The sequence below is a fragment of the Seriola aureovittata genome, chromosome 14, assembly GCF_021018895.1.
Source record: "Seriola aureovittata isolate HTS-2021-v1 ecotype China chromosome 14, ASM2101889v1, whole genome shotgun sequence".
Lineage (NCBI taxonomy): Eukaryota > Metazoa > Chordata > Actinopteri > Carangiformes > Carangidae > Seriola > Seriola aureovittata.
Window position 1 is genome coordinate 14,740,328 of NC_079377.1, and position 20,402 is coordinate 14,760,729.

At 29.7% G+C, this 20,402-nt stretch overlaps 1 protein-coding gene across 17 annotated transcripts in view; it reads left to right on the top strand.

Moving 5' to 3' along the window:
- The window catches only part of LOC130181198 (calcium-activated potassium channel subunit alpha-1), a 153,366-nt gene that overhangs the window by 118,894 nt on the left and 14,070 nt on the right, over nucleotides 1–20,402 (top strand). For all 17 annotated transcript variants that reach the window (XM_056395103.1, XM_056395110.1, XM_056395109.1 and 14 more), the window contains one exon: nucleotides 19,042–19,155. In XM_056395103.1, the coding sequence (XP_056251078.1) occupies nucleotides 19,042–19,155 (114 nt within the window). The remainder of the gene's footprint in view (nucleotides 1–19,041; nucleotides 19,156–20,402) is intronic.

A 20,402-nucleotide genomic window follows, 5' to 3' on the forward strand; every position in this document is an offset into this window, starting at 1 on the left:
ATAAAATTTATGTCTCCCCGTTGATGGAGGGATGTGAATGCTAAATATGTCTTAGCTGACCCTTAAAAGCACAGTATCCATATTGCAGTTTTTAGGCAGGCGCCTAGTTCACTTAGCCCTCTCCTCCTTTTTTTTTCTGTCAATCCACACATTTGAATGACACAGAAAGCGCACATCAAGAACTTCATGCTGACTGAGCTGACATGCACTATATCGAATGGTGTTGATACAGAGTTCCAGGTTATGTCCTTATGCTTATGATACTTCTGTGGAAAAGCACCCTCACATGACATGCATATTTTTACTTGGACAGTATTTTTCTTCACACAGAAAATAATGCAGTCAACAATACTGCCCAACAAAGCCAAAAAAAGGACATTTAAAAAAAAAAGTTAAGACTGGGTCTGACTTTTTGATTTTTGTTTTCCCATATCATCATTTTATGCCATATAAACGTGGAAACAGTATGTCAAATTTGAAGTAGGCTAAAAACCAGAGTATAATAACTGAACTCTCTCACAGAAAAAAGGGCCAACTGGCTGATAGCTAAGAGGGGCACTATACTACTATCTGTTTTAAGCTAGCTCATGACATAGCCACGGCTAGCTTTGGCTTAACCTAAAATTAACAACCTTTCCCAAGCTCTCATCTTGAAAAATATGAATTTTGACGAGTTAACTAACCTCTCCAGTTAGTGATTCCACATTACAAAATGAAGCAATAGCCGAATCCAATCATGATGGAGAAAAATATCTCACATGGTTTGGCATGGTTATCCTGAAATACAATATTTAAATGTTTTAAATTGTAGATTATTTAATTAAAATGATTTCAACATAAATAATAGTATATGAACTGGCAGGAACACAGAAAGTAAAGGCATAGGTTTGGTCATATGTACATGAAACCTTTAGAAAATGGAACAATATCATATATAGACATATATGTCTAGCTAGTAGAAACATGTATTATAGTATGTCTGTTTATTTGATTGCTACATATAGTTATATATATATATATATATATAACTTTAAATTATATAAATAGTATAGTAAGTCATGAAAAGGTTAAAAAACATCATACTAAATAGTAAAGCATAAAAACGTCAAAAAACTTCATATTATAGTAAGAACATAAAAACATCATAGTATAGTACCCCATGCAGGTATGGAGAGAAAATCAACACTGAAAGATCCCAGGATCAGGAACAAACGTAATAGTATAGGAAGGCATAGAAACATCAAAAAATGTCACAGTAAAATAAAGCAAAATGTCAAAAAACGTCATATTATAGTAAGGCATAAAATGTAAAAAAACGTTATAGTATAGTAAGGCATAAAAACGTCATATTATTTTAAGGCATAAAAATGTCAAAAAACGTCATAGTATAGTAAGGCAAAAAAAGGCAAAAAACGTCATATTATATTAAGGCATAAAAATGTCAAAAAAACGTCATAGTATAGTAAGACATAAAAATTCAAAAAACATCATATTATTTTAAGGCATAAAAAAATCAAAAAACGTCATATTATAGTAAGGCATAAAATGTCAAAAAATGTCATAGTACTTTAAGGCATAAAAACGTCAAAAAAAATGTCATAGTATAATAAAGCATGACATGTCATAATATAATAAGGCAGAAAAACCGACAAAAAATGGCAGGAATGGGTTTGAACCCACAACCTTCTGACTTTTAGGCACCTGTTCTAAACATTCTCCTACAGTGTAGCCCCATTATAGTTTCCTCATTGTAGTCACCAATGAAAATTTCATAAGGCATTAAAAACAATACGGTATAGTAAGGCATAAAATGTAAAGAAAACATCATATTATAGTAAGGCATAAAAACGTCATAGTGTAGTAAGGCATAAATTGTAAAAAAAATTCATATTATTTTAAGGCATAAAAATGTAAAAAAACGTCATAGTATAGTAAGGAATAAAAACGTCACAATATAGCTAGGCATAAAAAGTCAAATAAAGGTCATATTATTTTAAGGCATAAAAACATCAAAAAACTTCATAGTATTGTAAGGCATAAAACGTCACAGTATAGTAAGGCATAAAATGTCAAAAAACGTCATATTATTTTAAGGCATAAAATGTCAAAAAACGTCATATTATTTTAAAGCATAAAAACATAAAAAAACGTCACAGTATAGTAAGACATGAAAAACGTCACAGTATAGTAAGGCATAAAATGTCAAAAAACGTCATATTATTTTAAGGCAAAAAACAAACATCAAAAAACGTCATAGTATAGTAAGGCATAAAAAACGTCACAGTATAGTAAGGCAAAAAAACGTCAAAAAAAGTCATAGTATAGTAAGGCATAAAATGTCAAAAAAACGTCATATTATTTTAAGGCATAAAAACGTCAAAAAAAGTCATAATATAGTAAGGCATAAAATGTCAAAAAACGTCATATTATTTTAAAGCATAAAAACATCAAAAAACGTCACAGTATAGTAAGGCATGAAAAACGTCACAGTATAGTAAGGCATGAAATGTCAAAAAACGTCATATTATTTTAAAGCATAAAAACATCAAAAAACGTCACAGTATAGTAAGGCATGAAAAACGTCACAGTATAGTAAGGCATGAAATGTCAAAAAACGTCATATTATTTTAAGGCATAAAAACTTCAAAAAACGTTATAGTATATTAAGGCATAAAAATGTCATATTATTTTAAGACATAAAAATTAAAAAAACGTCATATTATTTTAAGGCATAAAAAAATCAAAAAACATCATATTATAGTAAGGCATAAAATGTCAAAAAATGTCATAGTAGTATAATAAAGCATGACATGTCATAATATAATAAGGCATAAAAACCAACAAAAAATGTCAGGAATGGGTTTGAACCCACAACCTTCTGAGGCTTCATAAAAACGTCACGGTATAGTTAGGCATAAAAAGTCAAATAAACGTCATATTATTTTAAGGCATAAAAACATCAAAAAACTTCATAGTATTGTAAGGCATAAAAAACGTCACAGTATAGTAAGAAATAAAATGTCAAAAAACGTCATATTATTTTAAGGCATAAAAACATCAAAAAACTTCATAGTATTGTAAGGCATGAAATCTCACAGTATAGTAAACCATAAAATGTCAAAAAACGTCATAGTACAGTATGGCATAAAAACGTCATAGTATAGAAAGGCATAAAAAGTCAAAAAACATATTATTTTAAGGCACAAAAACATCAAAAAACGTTATAGTATAGTAAGGCATAAAAAGGTCACAGTATAGTTAGGCATAAAAAGTCAAAAAAACGTCATATTATTTTAAGGCAAAAAACGTCAAAAAATGTCATAGTATAGTATGACACAAAATGTCAAAAAACGTCATATTTTTTTAAGGCATAAAAACATCAAAAAAAGTCATAGTATAGTAAGGAATACAAACGTTACAATATAGTAAGGCAATAAATGTCATATTATATTAAGGCATAAAAATGTCAAAAAACGTCATAGTATATTAAGGCATAAAAACGTCACAGTATAGTAAGGCATAAAATGGCAAAAAAGGTCATATTATTTTAAGGCATAAAAACATAAAAACGTCACAGTATAGTAAGGCATAAAATGTCAAAAAACGTCATATTATTTTAAGGAATAAAAAGGTCAAAAAACGTCATAGTATAGTATGGCATAAAAACGTCACAGTATAGTAAGGCATAAAATGTCAAAAAACTTCATATTATATTAAGGCATAAAAATGTCAAAAAACGTCATAGTATAATAAGGCATAAAAACGTCACAGTATAGTAAGGCATAAAATGTCAAAAAACGTCATATTATTTTAAGGCATAAAAAGGTAAAAAAAAGTCATAGTATAGTATGGCATAAAATGTCAAAAAACATTATATTATTTTAAGGCTTAAAAACGTCACAAAAACGTTATAGTATAGTAAGGCATAAAGATGTCACAGTATAGTAAGGCATAAAATGTCAAAAAACGTCATATTATTGTAAGGCATAAAACATCACAGTATAGTATGGCATAAAATGTCAAAAAACGTCATATTATTTTAAGGCATAAAATGTCAAAAAACATCATATTATATTAAGGCATAAAAATGTCAAAAAACGTCATAGTATAGTAAGGCATAAAAACGTCAAAGTATAGTAAGGCATAAAATGGAAAAAAACGTCATATTATTTTAAGGCATAAAAAGGTAAAAAAAAGTCATAGTATAGTAAGGCATAAAAGGTAAAAAAAAGTCATAGTATAGTATGGCATAAAATGTCAAAAAACGTCATATTATTTTAAGGCATAAAAATTCAAAAAACGTCATTGTATGGTATGGCATAAAATGTCAAAAAACATTATATTATTTTAAGGAGTAAAAACGTCAAAAAACATCATAGTATAGTATGGCATAAAAATTCAAAAAGCGTCATAGTATGGTATGGCATAAAATGTCAAAAAACATTATATTATTTTAAGGCGTAAAAACGTCAAAAAACGTCATAGTATAGTATGGCATAAAAAAGTCACAGTATAGTAAGGCATAAAATGGCAAAAAACGTCATGTTATTTTAAGGCATAAAAACGTCAAAAAATGTCATAGTATAGTATGGCACAAAATGGCAAAAAACGTCATATTATTTTAAGGCATAAAAACGTCAAAAAATGTCATAGTATAGTATGGCACAAAATGGCAAAAAACGTCATATTATTTTAAGGCATAAAAACGTCAAAAAATGTCATAGTATATTATGGCATAAAATGTCAACAAACGTCATATTTTTTTAAGGCATAAAAACATAAAAAAAGTCATAGTATTGTAAGGCATAAAACGTCACAGTATAGTAAGGCATAAAATGGCAAAAAAGGTCATATTATTGTAAGGCATAAAAACGTCACAGTATAGTAAGGCATAAAATGTCAAAACACGTCATATTATTTTAAGGCATAAAATGTCAAAAAACGTCATATTATTTTAAGGAATAAAACATCAAAAAACGTCATAGTATAGTATGGCATAAAAACGTCACAGTATAGTAAGGCATAAAATGTCAAAAAACTTCATATTATATTAAGGCATAAAAATGTCAAAAAACGTCATAGTATAATAAGGCATAAAAACGTCACAGTATAGTAAGGCATAAAATGTCAAAAAACGTCATATTATATTAAGGCATAAAAACGTCACAGTATAGTAAGGCATAAAATGGAAAAAAACGTCATATTATTTTAAGGCATAAAAAGGTAAAAAAAAGTCATAGTATAGTATGGCATAAAATGTCAAAAAACGTCATATTATTTTAAGGCATTAAAACATCGAAAAACGTCATAGTATTGTATGGCACAAAATGTCAAAAAACGTCATATTTTTTATTTTTTTTTAAAGTATATTTTTTTGGGCTTTTGTGCCTTTATTGGACAGGATAGTGGAGAGAGACAGGAAATGGAGAGGCAGAGAGAGGGGGAATGACATGCAGTAAAGGCCGTCCGATGCGGGACTCGAACCGGGGCCAACTGCAGCAAGGACTGTAGCCTCTACACATGGGGCACCTGCTTAGACCACTACGCCACACGACGCCCCACGTCATATTTTTTTTAAGTCATAAAAACATCAAAAAACATCATAGTATAGTAAGGCATAAAAAACGTCACAGTATAGTAAGGCATAAAATGTCAACATTCAACAACACGTCATATTATAGTAGGGCATAAAAATGTCAAAAAACGTCATAGTATTGTAAGGCATAAAACATCACAGTATAGTAAGGCATAAAATGTCAAAAAACGTCATATTATTTTAAGGCATAAAAAGGTCAAAAAAAGTCATAGTATATTATGGCATAAAATGTCAAAAAACGTCATATTATTTTAAGGCATTAAAACATCAAAAAACGTCATAGTATTGTATGGCATAAAAACGTCACAGTATAGTAAGGCATAAAAAGTCAAAAAACGTCATATTATTTTAATGCATAAAAACATAAAAAAAAGGTCAAAGTATAGTATGGCATAAAAACGTCACAGTATAGTAAGGCATAAAATGTCAAAAAACGTCATATTATATTAAGGCATAAAAACGTCAAAAAACATCATAGTATAGTAAGGCATAAAAAACGTCACAGTATAGTAAGGCGTAAAATGTCAACAAACGTCATGTTATAGTAGGGCATAAAAATGTCAGAAAACGTCATAATATTGTAAGGCATAAAATATCACAGTATAGTAATGCATAAAATGTCAAAAAACGTCATATTATTTTAAGGCATTAAAACATCAAAAAACGTCATAGTATAGTATGGCACAAAATGTCAAAAAACGTCATATTATTTTAAGTCATAAAAACATCAAAAAACATCATAGTATAGTAAGGCATAAAAAACGTCACAGTATAGTAAGGCATAAAATGTCAACAAACGTCATATTATATTAAGGCATAAAAATGTCAAAAAACGTCATAGTATTGTAAGGCATAAAACATAACAGTATAGTAAGGCATAAAATGTCAAAAAACGTCATATTATTTTAAGGCATAAAAACGTAAAAAAATGTCATAGTATAGTATGGCATAAAATGTCAAAAAACATCATATTATTTTAAGGTATAAACACATCAAAAAACGTCATAGTATAGTAAGGCATAAAAACGTCACACTATAGAAGGCATAAAAATTCAAAAAACGTCATATTGTAGTAAGGCATAAAAATGTCAAAAAACGTCATAGTATAGTAAGGCATAAAAACGTCACAGTATAGTAAGGCATAAAAATAAAAAAAAACGTCATATTATAGTAAGGCATAAAAACGTCGAAAAACGTCACAGTATAGTAAGGCATAAAATGTCAAAAAACGTCATATTATTTTAAGGCATAAAAACATCAAAAAAAGTCATAGTATAGTATGGCATAAAAACGTCACAGTATAGTAAGGCATAAAATATCAAAAAACGTCATATTATATTAAGGCATAAAAATGTCAAAAAACGTCATAGTATTGTAAGGCATAAAACATCACAATATAGTATGGCATAAAATGGCAAAAAAGGTCATATTATTTTAAGGCATAAAAACATTAAAAAAAAGTCATAGTATAGTATGGCATAAAATGGCAAAAAAGGTCATATTATTTTAAGGCATAAAAACATAAAAAAAAAGTCATAGTATAGTATGGCATAAAAATGTCAAAAAACGTCATAGTATAGTAAGGCATAAAAACGTCACAGTATAGTAAGGCATAAAATGTCAAAAAACGTCATATTATTTTGAGGCATAAAAACATCAAAAAACGTCATAGTATAGTAAGGCATAAAAACGTCACAGTATAGTAAGGCATAAAATGTCAAAAAACGTCATATTATATTAAGGCATAAAAATGTCAAAAAACGTCATAGTATAGTATGGCATAAAATATCAAAAAACGCCATATTATTTTAAGGCATAAAAACATCAAAAAAAGTCATAGTATAGTATGGCATAAAATGTCAAAAAACGTCATATTATTTCAAGGCGTAAAAACGTCAAAAAACGTCTTATTATTTTAAGGCATAAAAACAGTAGTAATAATAATAGTTTCCTCATCATATTGACCAATGAAAACATCATAAGGCACTAAAAACGTTACGGTATAGTAAGGCATAAAATGTCAAAAAACATCTTAATATAGTAAGGCATAAAAAGTCAAAAAACGTCATATTATTTTAAGGCATAAAAAGGTCAAAAAATTCATAGTATATTATGGCATAAAATGTCAAAAAACGTCATATTATTTTAAGGCATTAAAACATCAAAAAACGTCATAGTATAGTATGGCACAAAATGTCAAAAAACGTCATATTTTTTTTTTTTTTAAAGTATATTTTTTGGGGCTTTTGTGCCTTTATTGGACAGGATAGTGGAGAGAGACAGGAAATGGGGAGGCAGAGAGAGGGGGAATGACATGCAGTAAAGGCCGTCCGATGCGGGACTCGAACCGGGGCCAACTGCAGCAAGGACTGTAGCCTCTACACATGGGGCACCTGCTTAGACCACTACGCCACACGACGCCCCACGTCATATTTTTTTTAAGTCATAAAAACATCAAAAAACATCATAGTATAGTAAGGCATAAAAAACGTCACAGTATAGTAAGGCATAAAATGTCAACATTCAACAACACGTCATATTATAGTAGGGCATAAAAATGTCAAAAAACGTCATAGTATTGTAAGGCATAAAACATCACAGTATAGTAAGGCATAAAATGTCAAAAAACGTCATATTATTTTAAGGCATAAAAAGGTCAAAAAAAGTCATAGTATATTATGGCATAAAATGTCAAAAAACGTCATATTATTTTAAGGCATTAAAACATCAAAAAACGTCATAGTATTGTATGGCATAAAAACGTCACAGTATAGTAAGGCATAAAATGTCAAAAAACGAAATATTATATTAAGGCATAAAAATGTCAAAAAACGTCATAGTATTATAAGGCATAAAATGGCAAAAAACGTCATATTATTTTAAGGCATAAAAACATCAAAAAACTTCATAGTATTGTAAGGCATAAAACGTCACAGTATAGTAAGGCATAAAAATTCAAAAAACGTCATATTATAGTAAGGCATAAAAACGTCGAAAAACGTCATAGTATAGTATGGCATAAAATATCAAAAAACGCCATATTATTTTAAGGTATAAAAACATCAAAAAAAGTCATAGTATAGTATGGCATAAAATGTCAAAAAACGTCATATTATTTTAAGGCGTAAAAACGTCAAAAAATGTCATAGTATTGTAAGGCATAAAAACATCACAGTATAGTAAGGCATAAAAATTCAAAAAACGTCATATCATAGTAATGCATAAAAATGTCAAAAAACATCATAGTATAGTAAGGCATAAAAACGTCACAGTATACTAAGGCATAAAATGTAAAAAAACTTCATATTATATGAAGGCATAAAAATGTCAAAAAACGTCATAGTATTGTAAGGCATAAAACATCACAGTATAGTAAGGCATAAAATGTCAAAAAACGTCATATTATATTAAGGCATAAAAATGTCAAAAAATCTCATAGTATAATAAAGCATGACATGTCATAATGTATTAAGGCATAAAAACCGCCAAAAAAAGTCAGGCCTCGATTTGAACCCATGACCTTTTGACTCTTAGGCACCAGTTCTAACCACTCTCCTACGGTGTAGCACCATAATGGTTTCCTCATTGTGGTAACGTATGAAAATGTAATAAGGCATTAAAAACATTATGGTATATTAAGGCATAAAATGTCAAAACACGTCATATTATTGTAAGGCATAAAAACATCATAGTATAATAAAACATGACGTCATAATATAATAAGGTATAAAAACTGACAAAAAAAATGGCAGGACTGGGTTTGAACCCAAAATCTCTGACTCTTAGGCACCTGTTCTAACCATTCTCCTACAGTGTAGCCATAAGGCATCGAAAACGTTACGGTATAGTAAGGCATAAAATGTCAAAAAACGTCACAGTATAGTGAGGCATAAAAAGTCAAAAAACTTCATATTATTTTAAGGCATAAAAACATCAAAAAAGGTCATAGTATAGTAAGGCATAAAAACGTCACAGTATAGTAAGGCATAAAATGTCAAAAAACGTCATATTATATTAAGGCTTAAAAATGTCAAAAAACGTCATAGTATTGTAAGGCATAAAACATCACAGTATAGTAAGGCACAAAATGTCAAAAAACGTCATATTATTTTAAGGCATAAAAACGTCAAAAAAAGTCATAGTATAGTATTGCATAAAATGTCAAAAAACGTCATTATTTTAAGGCATAAAAACATCAAAAAACGTCATATTATAGTAAGGCATAAAAATGTCAAAAAACGTCATAGTATAGTAAAGCATAAAAACGTCACAGTATAGTAAGGCATAAAAATTCAAAAAATGTCATATTATAAGTAAGGCATATAAATGTCAAAAAACGTCATAGTATAGTCAGGCATAAAATGTTCAAAAAATTATATTATTTTAAGGCGTAAAAACGTCATATTATATTAAGGCATAAAATGTTAAAAAACGTCATATTATTTTAAGGCATAAAAACGTCAAAAAACGTCATAGTTTAGTAAGGCATAAAAACGTCACAGTATAGTAAACCATAAAATGTCAAAAAACGTCATAGTACAGTATGGCATAAAAACTTCATAGTATAGAAAGGCATAAAAAGTCAAAAAACATTATTTTAAGGCACAAAAACATCAAAAAAAGGCATAAAAAGGTCACAGTATAGTTAGGCATAAAAAGTCAAAAAAACGTCATATTATTTTAAGGCATAAAAACGTCAAAAAATGTCATAGTATAGTATGACACAAAATGTCAAAAAACGTCATATTTTTTTAAGGCATAAAAACATCAAAAAAAGTCATAGTATAGTAAGGAATAAAAACGTTACAATATAGTAAGGCAAAAAATGTCATATTATATTAAGGCATAAAAATGTCAAAAAACATCATAGTATATTAAGGCATAAAAACGTCACAGTATAGTAAGGCATAAAATGTCAAAAAAGGTCATATTATTTTAAGGCATAAAAACATAAAAACGTCACAGTATAGTAAGGCATAAAATGTCAAAAAACGTCATATTATTTTAAGGAATAAAAAGGTCAAAAAACGTCATAGTATAGTATGGCATAAAAACGTCACAGTATAGTAAGGCATAAAATGTCAAAAAACGTCATATTATATTAAGGCATAAAAATGTCAAAAAACGTCATAGTATTGTAAGGCATAAAACATAACAGTATAGTAAGGCATAAAATGTCAAAAAACGTCATATTATTTTAAGGCATAAAAACGTAAAAAAATGTCATAGTATAGTATGGCATAAAATGTCAAAAAACGTCATATTATTTTAAGGTATAAACACATCAAAAAACGTCATAGTATAGTAAGGCATAAAAACGTCACACTATAGAAGGCATAAAAATTCAAAAAACGTCATATTGTAGTAAGGCATAAAAATGTCAAAAAACGTCATAGTATAGTAAGGCATAAAAACGTCACAGTATAGTAAGGCATAAAAATTAAAAAAACCGTCATATTATAGTAAGGCATAAAAACGTCGAAAAACGTCACAGTATAGTAAGGCATAAAATGTCAAAAAACGTCATATTATTTTAAGGCATAAAAACATCAAAAAAAGTCATAGTATAGTATGGCATAAAAACGTCACAGTATAGTAAGGCATAAAATATCAAAAAACGTCATATTATATTAAGGCATAAAAATGTCAAAAAACGTCATAGTATTGTAAGGCATAAAACATCACAATATAGTATGGCATAAAATGGCAAAAAAGGTCATATTATTTTAAGGCATAAAAACATAAAAAAAATGTCATAGTATAGTATGGCATAAAATGGCAAAAAAGGTCATATTATTTTAAGGCATAAAAACATCAAAAAAAAGTCATAGTATAGTATGGCATAAAAATGTCAAAAAACGTCATAGTATAGTAAGGCATAAAAACGTCACAGTATAGTAAGGCATAAAATGTCAAAAAACGTCATTATTTTGAGGCATAAAAACATCAAAAAACGTCATAGTATAGTAAGGCATAAAAACGTCACAGTATAGTAAGGCATAAAATGTCAAAAAACGTCATATTATATTAAGGCATAAAAATGTCAAAAAACGTCATAGTATAGTATGGCATAAAATATCAAAAAACGCCATATTATTTTAAGGCATAAAAACATCAAAAAAAGTCATAGTATAGTATGGCATAAAATGTCAAAAAACGTCATATTATTTCAAGGCGTAAAAACGTCAAAAAACGTCTTATTATTTTAAGGCATAAAAACAGTAGTAATAATAATAGTTTCCTCATCATATTGACCAATGAAAACATCATAAGGCACTAAAAACGTTACGGTATAGTAAGGCATAAAATGTCAAAAAACATCTTAATATAGTAAGGCATAAAAAGTCAAAAAACGTCATATTATTTTAAGGCATGAAAATGTCAAAAAATGTCATTGTCCAATAAAGCAAGACATGTCATAATATAATAAGGCATAAAAACCGACAAAAAGCGGCAGGACTGGATTTGAACCCACAACCTTCCGACTCTTAGGCACTTGTTTTAACCACCCTGCTATGGTGTAGCACGATAATGTCATCCTCATTGTGGTAACATATGAACGTCATGAGGCATGAAAACGTCACAGTATAGTAAGGCATAAAAATTAAAAAAACGTCATATTATAGTAAGGCATAAAAACTTCAAAAAACGTCATAGTATAGTATGGCATAAAATATCAAAAAACGCCATATTATTTTAAGGCATAAAAACATAAAAAAAAGTCATAGTATAGTATGGCATAAAATGTCAAAAAACGTCATATTATTTTAAGGCATTAAACCATCAAAAAACTTCATAGTTTTGTAAGGCACAAAACGTCACAGTATAGTAAGGCATAAAATGTCAAAAAACGTCATATTATTTTGAGGCATAAAAACATCAAAAAACGTCATAGTATAGTAAGGCATAAAAACGTCACAGTATAGTAAGGCATAAAATGTCAAAAAACATCTTATTATATTAAGGCATAAAAACGTCAAAAAACGTCATAGTATAGTATGGCATAAAATATCAAAAAACGCCATATTATTTTAAGGCATAAAAACATCAAAAAAAGTCATAGTATAGTATGGCATAAAATGTCAAAAAACGTCATATTATTTCAAGGCGTAAAAACGTCAAAAAACGTCTTATTATTTTAAGGCATAAAAACAGTAGTAATAATAATAGTTTCCTCATCATATTGACCAATGAAAACATCATAAGGCACTAAAAACGTTACGGTATAGTAAGGCATAAAATGTCAAAAAACATCTTAATATAGTAAGGCATAAAAAGTCAAAAAACGTCATATTATTTTAAGGCATGAAAATGTCAAAAAATGTCATTGTCCAATAAAGCAAGACATGTCATAATATAATAAGGCATAAAAACCGACAAAAAGCGGCAGGACTGGATTTGAACCCACAACCTTCCGACTCTTAGGCACTTGTTTTAACCACTCTCCTATGGTGTAGCACGATAATTTCATCCTCATTGTGGTAACATATGAACGTCATGAGGCATAAAAACGTCACAGTATAGTAAGGCATAAAAATAAAAAAAACGTCATATTATAGTAAGTCATAAAAACGTCAAAAAACGTCATAGTATAGTATGGCATAAAATATCAAAAAACGCCATATTATTTTAAGGCATAAAAACATCAAAAAAAGTCATAGTATAGTATGGCATAAAATGTCAAAAAACGTCATATTATTTTAAGGCATTAAACCATCAAAAAACTTCATAGTATTATAAGGCATAAAACGTCAGTATAGTAAGGCATAAAATGTCAAAAAACGTCATAGTATAGTAAGGCATAAAATGTCAAAAAACATTATATTATTTTAAGGCGTAAAATGTCAAAAAACGTCATATTATTTCAAGGCATAAAAACAGTAGTAATAAAAATAGGTTCCTCATCGTAGTGACCAATGAAAACGTCATAAGGCACTAAAAACGTTACGGTATAATAAGGCATAAAATGTCAAAAAACATCTTATTATAGTAAGGCATAAAAAGTCAAAAAACGTCATATTATTTTAAGGCATGAAAATGTCATTGTCCAATAAAGCAAGACATGTCATAATATAATAAGGCATAAAAACCGACAAAAAATGGCAGGACTGGATTTGAACTTTCTGACTCTTAGGCACCTGTTTTAACCACTCTCCTATGGTGTAGCACCATAACATTTTCCTCATTGTGGTAATCTATGAACGTCATAAGGCATTAAAAACTTTAAGGTATAGTAAGTCCTAAAATGTCAAAAAACGTCTTATTATTTCAGGGTATAAAAACGTAATAGTATAATAAAGCATGACATGTCATAATATAATAAGGCATAAAAACCGACAAAAAATGGAAGGATTGGGTTTGAACCCACAACCTTGTGACTCGTAGGCACCTGTGCTAACCATTCTCCTACAGTGTAGCCCCATTACAATTTCCTCATTGTAGTTAGCAATGAAAACGTCATAAGGCATTAAAAATGTTATGGTATGGTAAGGCGTAAAATGTCAAAAAAAGTCATATTATATTGAGGCATAAAAATATCAAAAAAAGTCATAGTATTGTAAGGCATAATACGTCACAGTATAGTAAGGCATAAAATGTAAAAAAACATTATATTATTTTAAGGCTTAAAAATTTCAAAAAACGTCATAGTATTTTAAGGCATGAAAACGTCGAAAATTGTCATAGTATTTTGAGGCATGAAAATGTAGAAAAATGTCTTAGTATAATAAAGCATGACATGTCATGGTATTTTAAGGCATGAAAACGTCAAAAAATGTCATAGTATAATAAAGCATGACATGTCATAATAAAATAAGGCATAAAAATGTCAAAAAATGTCATAGTATAGTAAGGCATAAAAACGTCATAGTATAGTAAGGCATAAAATGTCAAAAAATATTATATTATTTTAAGGCATGAAAACGTCAAACGTCATAGTACCGTAAGGCATAAAATGTAAAAAAAAAAGGTCATATTATTTAAAGGCAGAAAAACATCAAAAATCGTCATAGTATCGTAATGCATAAAAAAGTCACAGTATAGTAAGGAATAAAATGTCAAAAACGTCATAGTAAAGTAAGGCATAAAAACGTCATAGTATAGTAATGCATAAAAACGTCATTGTATAGTAAGGCATAAAATGTCAAAAAACGCCATAGTATAGTAAGGCATAAAACATCAAAAAACGTTATAGTATAATAATGCATAAAAACGTGAAAAAATGTCATAGTTTAATAAGGCATAAAAACGTCACAGTATAGTAAGGCATGAAAACGTCAAAAAACGTCATTGTATAGTAAGGCATTAAAACGTCATAATATAGTAATGTATAAAAATTCAAAAAACGTCACATTATTTTAAGGCATAAAAACGTCAAAAAACGTCATAGTATAGCAAGGCATAAAAATGTCACATTATAGTAAGGCATAAAATGTCAAAAAAACATCATATTATTTTAAGGCATAAAACCGTCAAAAAACTCCATAGTATATTAAGGCATGAAAACGTCATAATTCAGTAAGGCATAAAATCTCAAAAAACGTCATAGTATAGTAAGACATAAAAACGTCATAATATAGTAATGTATAAAAATTCAGAAAACGTCACATTTTTTAAGGCATGAAAACGTCAAAAAACTTCATAGTATAGTAAGGCATAAAAATGTCACAGTATAGTAAGGCATAAAATGTCAAAAAAACATCATATTATTTTAAGGCATGAAAATGTCAAAAAATGTCATAGTATAATAAAGCATGGCATGTCATAATATAATAAGGCATAAAATCGTCAAAATACGTCATAGTATAGTAAGGGATAAAAACGTCATAGTATAGTAAGGCATAAAATGTCAAAAAACATTATATTATTTTAAGGCATGAAAACGTCAAACGTCATAGTACTGTAAGGCATAAAATGTAAAAAAAAAGGTCATATTATTTAAAGGCAGAAAAACATAAAAAAAAACGTCATAGTATAGTAAGGGATAAAAAAGTCACAGTATAGTAAGGAATAAAATGTCAAAAACGTCATAGTATAGTAAGGCATAAAAACTTCATAGAATAGTAAGGCTTAAAATGTCAAAAAACGCCATAGTATAGTAAGGCATAAAACGTCAAAAAACATCATAGTATAGTAAGGCATAAAAACATCATAGTATAGTAAGGCATAAAAACGTGATATTATAGTAAGGCATAAAATGTCAAAAAACGTCATAGTATAGTAATGCATAAAAACGTCATAGTATAGTAAGGCATAAAATGTCAAAAAAGACCATAAAAACTTCAAAAAACGTCATAGTATAGTAAGGCATAAAAACGTGTTATTATAGTAAGGCATAAAACGTCAAAATACGTCATAGTATAGTAAGGCATAAAAACGTGATATTATAGTAAGGCATAAAATGTCAAAAAACGTCATAGTATAGTAATGCATAAAAACGTCATAGTATAGTAAGGCATAAAATGTCAAAAAACATTATATTATTTTAAGGCATGAAAACGTCAAACGTCATAGTACTGTAAGGCATAAAATGTAAAAAAAAAAGGTCATATTATTTAAAGGCAGAAAAACATCAAAAAACGTTATAGTATAATAATGCATAAAAACGTGAAAAAATGTCATAGTTTAATAAGGCATAAAAACGTCACAGTATAGTAAGGCATGAAAACGTCAAAAAACGTCATTGTATAGTAAGGCATTAAAACGTCATAATATAGTAATGTATAAAAATTCAAAAAACGTCACATTATTTTAAGGCATAAAAACGTCAAAAAACGTCATAGTATAGCAAGGCATAAAAATGTCACATTATAGTAAGGCATAAAATGTCAAAAAAACATCATATTATTTTAAGGCATAAAACCGTCAAAAAACTCCATAGTATATTAAGGCATGAAAACGTCATAATTCAGTAAGGCATAAAATCTCAAAAAACGTCATAGTATAGTAAGACATAAAAACGTCATAATATAGTAATGTATAAAAATTCAGAAAACGTCACATTTTTTAAGGCATGAAAACGTCAAAAAACTTCATAGTATAGTAAGGCATAAAAATGTCACAGTATAGTAAGGCATAAAATGTCAAAAAAACATCATATTATTTTAAGGCATGAAAATGTCAAAAAATGTCATAGTATAATAAAGCATGGCATGTCATAATATAATAAGGCATAAAATCGTCAAAATACGTCATAGTATAGTAAGGGATAAAAACGTCATAGTATAGTAAGGCATAAAATGTCAAAAAACATTATATTATTTTAAGGCATGAAAACGTCAAACGTCATAGTACTGTAAGGCATAAAATGTAAAAAAAAAGGTCATATTATTTAAAGGCAGAAAAACATAAAAAAAAACGTCATAGTATAGTAAGGGATAAAAAAGTCACAGTATAGTAAGGAATAAAATGTCAAAAACGTCATAGTATAGTAAGGCATAAAAACTTCATAGAATAGTAAGGCTTAAAATGTCAAAAAACGCCATAGTATAGTAAGGCATAAAACGTCAAAAAACATCATAGTATAGTAAGGCATAAAAACATCATAGTATAGTAAGGCATAAAAACGTGATATTATAGTAAGGCATAAAATGTCAAAAAACGTCATAGTATAGTAATGCATAAAAACGTCATAGTATAGTAAGGCATAAAATGTCAAAAAAGACCATAAAAACTTCAAAAAACGTCATAGTATAGTAAGGCATAAAAACGTGTTATTATAGTAAGGCATAAAACGTCAAAATACGTCATAGTATAGTAAGGCATAAAAACGTGATATTATAGTAAGGCATAAAATGTCAAAAAACGTCATAGTATAGTAATGCATAAAAACGTCATAGTATAGTAAGGCATAAAATGTCAAAAAACATTATATTATTTTAAGGCATGAAAACGTCAAACGTCATAGTACTGTAAGGCATAAAATGTAAAAAAAAAAGGTCATATTATTTAAAGGCAGAAAAACATCAAAAAACGTCATAGTATAGTAAGGGATAAAAAAGTCACAGTATAGTAAGGAATAAAATGTCAAAAACGTCATAGTATAGTAAGGCATAAAAACGTCATAGAATAGTAAGGCTTAAAATGTCAAAAAACGCCATTGTATAGTAAGGCATAAAACGTCAAAAAACGTCATAGTATAGTAAGGCATAAAAACATCATAGTATAGTAAGGCATAAAAACGTGATATTATAGTAAGGCATTAAATGTCAAAAAACGTCATAGTATAGTAATGCATAAAATGTCAAAAAAGACCATAAAACGTCAAAAAACGTCATAGTATAATAAGGCATAAAAACGTCAAAAAACGTCATAGTATAGTAAGGCATAAAAACGTGTTATTATAGTAAGGCATAAAACGTCAAAATACGTCATAGTATAGTAAGGCATAAAAACGTGTTATTATAGTAAACCATAAAACGTCAAAAAACGTCATAGTATAATAAGGCATAAAAACGTCAAAACACGTCATAGTATAGTAAGGCATAAAAACGTGTTATTATAGTAAGGCATAAAACGTCAAAATACGTCATAGTATAGTAAGGCATAAAAACGTGTTATTATAGTAAGGCATAAAACGTCAAAATACATCACAGTATAGTAAGGTATAAAAACGTGATATTATAGTAAGGCATAAAACCTCAAAAAACGTTAGATTATATTAATGCATAAAAACGTCAAAAAACGTCATATTATAGTAAGGCATAAAACCTCAAAAAACATTATATTATATTAATGCATAAAAACGTCAAAAAACGTCATATTATAGTAAGGCATAAAACTTAATAGAATAGTGGTATAAAAATTTTTAAAAAGTAATTTTATATCAAGGCATAAAACGTCAGAACACCTCACAGTATAGTGAGGTATAAAAATGTCGCAGAACGTCTTAGTATCGTAAGGTATGAAATGTCATAATATAGTAAGTCATAAAATGTCAAAAAATGTCATGTAAGGCATAAAAACATCAAAAAACATCAGTCAGTTGTCATTTGACATTTTTATGGTGACGTTAGTTATCATTGTGATATTCTCAAATGATGTGAGCTTTCAAATGGCCCCCGCCCTTTCAGTCAATCAAATGCTAGGATGTCTAAATCAGTTAGTCTTCGAAATGTAGCATCTTGGAGGGGAAATTGGAATTATCTAATATCACTTCACTCCAAACAAGTTCACTCAAATATTAGTAGGGAAAGTTCTGTCCTCCTAAAATATGGCTGGGGACATATCCCTACTGTCTATATACAGACCTACCCTCTTGACAGATACAGAGATACAGCCATGGGCACTTGCATGTTTTAATGAGTCTCAAACATCATGAAAGGAAGACATTATAACTCTTCCCCCATTTTATACCCTTTAAAAGGTTGTCTTCATTTGTAGGGCGAAGGAAATCTCTTAATGACACCCTGTTGTATCTTTTTATCTGTATTTCCTGTGGTGTTCAGGTTTCACGCCTCCTGGAATGGACAGGTCATCTCCAGACAGCAGTCCAGTACATGGCTTTGTTCGCCAGGCTTCCGTCACCACCGGATCCAACATCCCCATCATCACAGAACTAGGTAAAACTGTTTCCACCTACCTCGAATGCAAAAGTTGCATGTCATACCCAATTACCTCAGATCAACTCATTATTCATTTGCAGACATGGACACATAGAGCTGATAATCCAAGACTTAAACATCATGCTGCTACCAAAAGTTCCAACTAATTCAAGGTCAAATGGACTTGAGGAATGCGTGGTGTGGAATTTTTGTTCACTTTCATGTTGTTGGTAGCTTTGCCCAACTCAAGTTCATATTCGTATGTGAATTATTGATTCTGGCTAGTATTTGTCAAGTGGTGATAATGTTAGTTGCAAGGCCTAGAACACATCTTTGCGCTGAAGACAATGTGGACTACTGTCACTTGAACCTGTCACAGGGGCATTTTTAGGACTATAGCTGCATCTCATGCAATTTGTCCACTAATGCACAAGAGAAACCGGGCCTGATGGAGAGGGTGAGAGAGGGAGAAAAGGAAAGAGAGTGAAAAGGTTGAGGGAAAAAAACTGCCTTGGTTGCAAAATGGGTCCATTTATTAATAACAATGGCAGGGGCTGTATTCCCACTGGTGGTGGGGACTCATGAAACTTTCAGATCTCTAAGGGGCCTTCTAAAGCACTAGAGACTGGCTACTCTGTCTCCCCTGACCCAATTAGGGAGCAATGGAGCATGAGACCAGCTAAGAAAAGGCCAGGAAGAGAAAGGAGCTACCTAATGTTACTTGTAACCAGGCCAGCCATTACCTGCAGAGGGGCTCTCCTATTAGACCACCGACTGCATAGGCAGTTATCAAAACTAGATGCTTTCCATAATGGAGTCACTGTTTTCTGGCCTGGACTCAAACACTAGAAGCTCTAGTGTTGTGCCTCTGCACGCTCTTAGCTAACGAATTTCACAGCTACAGCAACACTAGATGTGATAACATTGTCTTTTAGGAAAGGAAGGAGTAAGAGCATAGAGAGGAGAGAGTGGCTGCATGTCTCACTGGAACCATATTCTGTAATTACATTGTCATATGTTCAGTTTACAGTGCCAGGAGCAGATTAAAGTCAAGTTGAAACATAAAAACACACCTCATCTGAGTTGCATGATCGATTTTGTTTGCGTGGCGTGCAAAGTAGGTGTGTTTATGGATAAGACCTTGTTTATCCCTTTCACTGTCTTACCATGAAATAATTTATTGTTGTGGTAGAGGTATAGCACAGTGACAGCTCTGGCTTTGTGTCTGTTGTGCACTCTAATCCAGGGTGCTTTACTTTTAGATA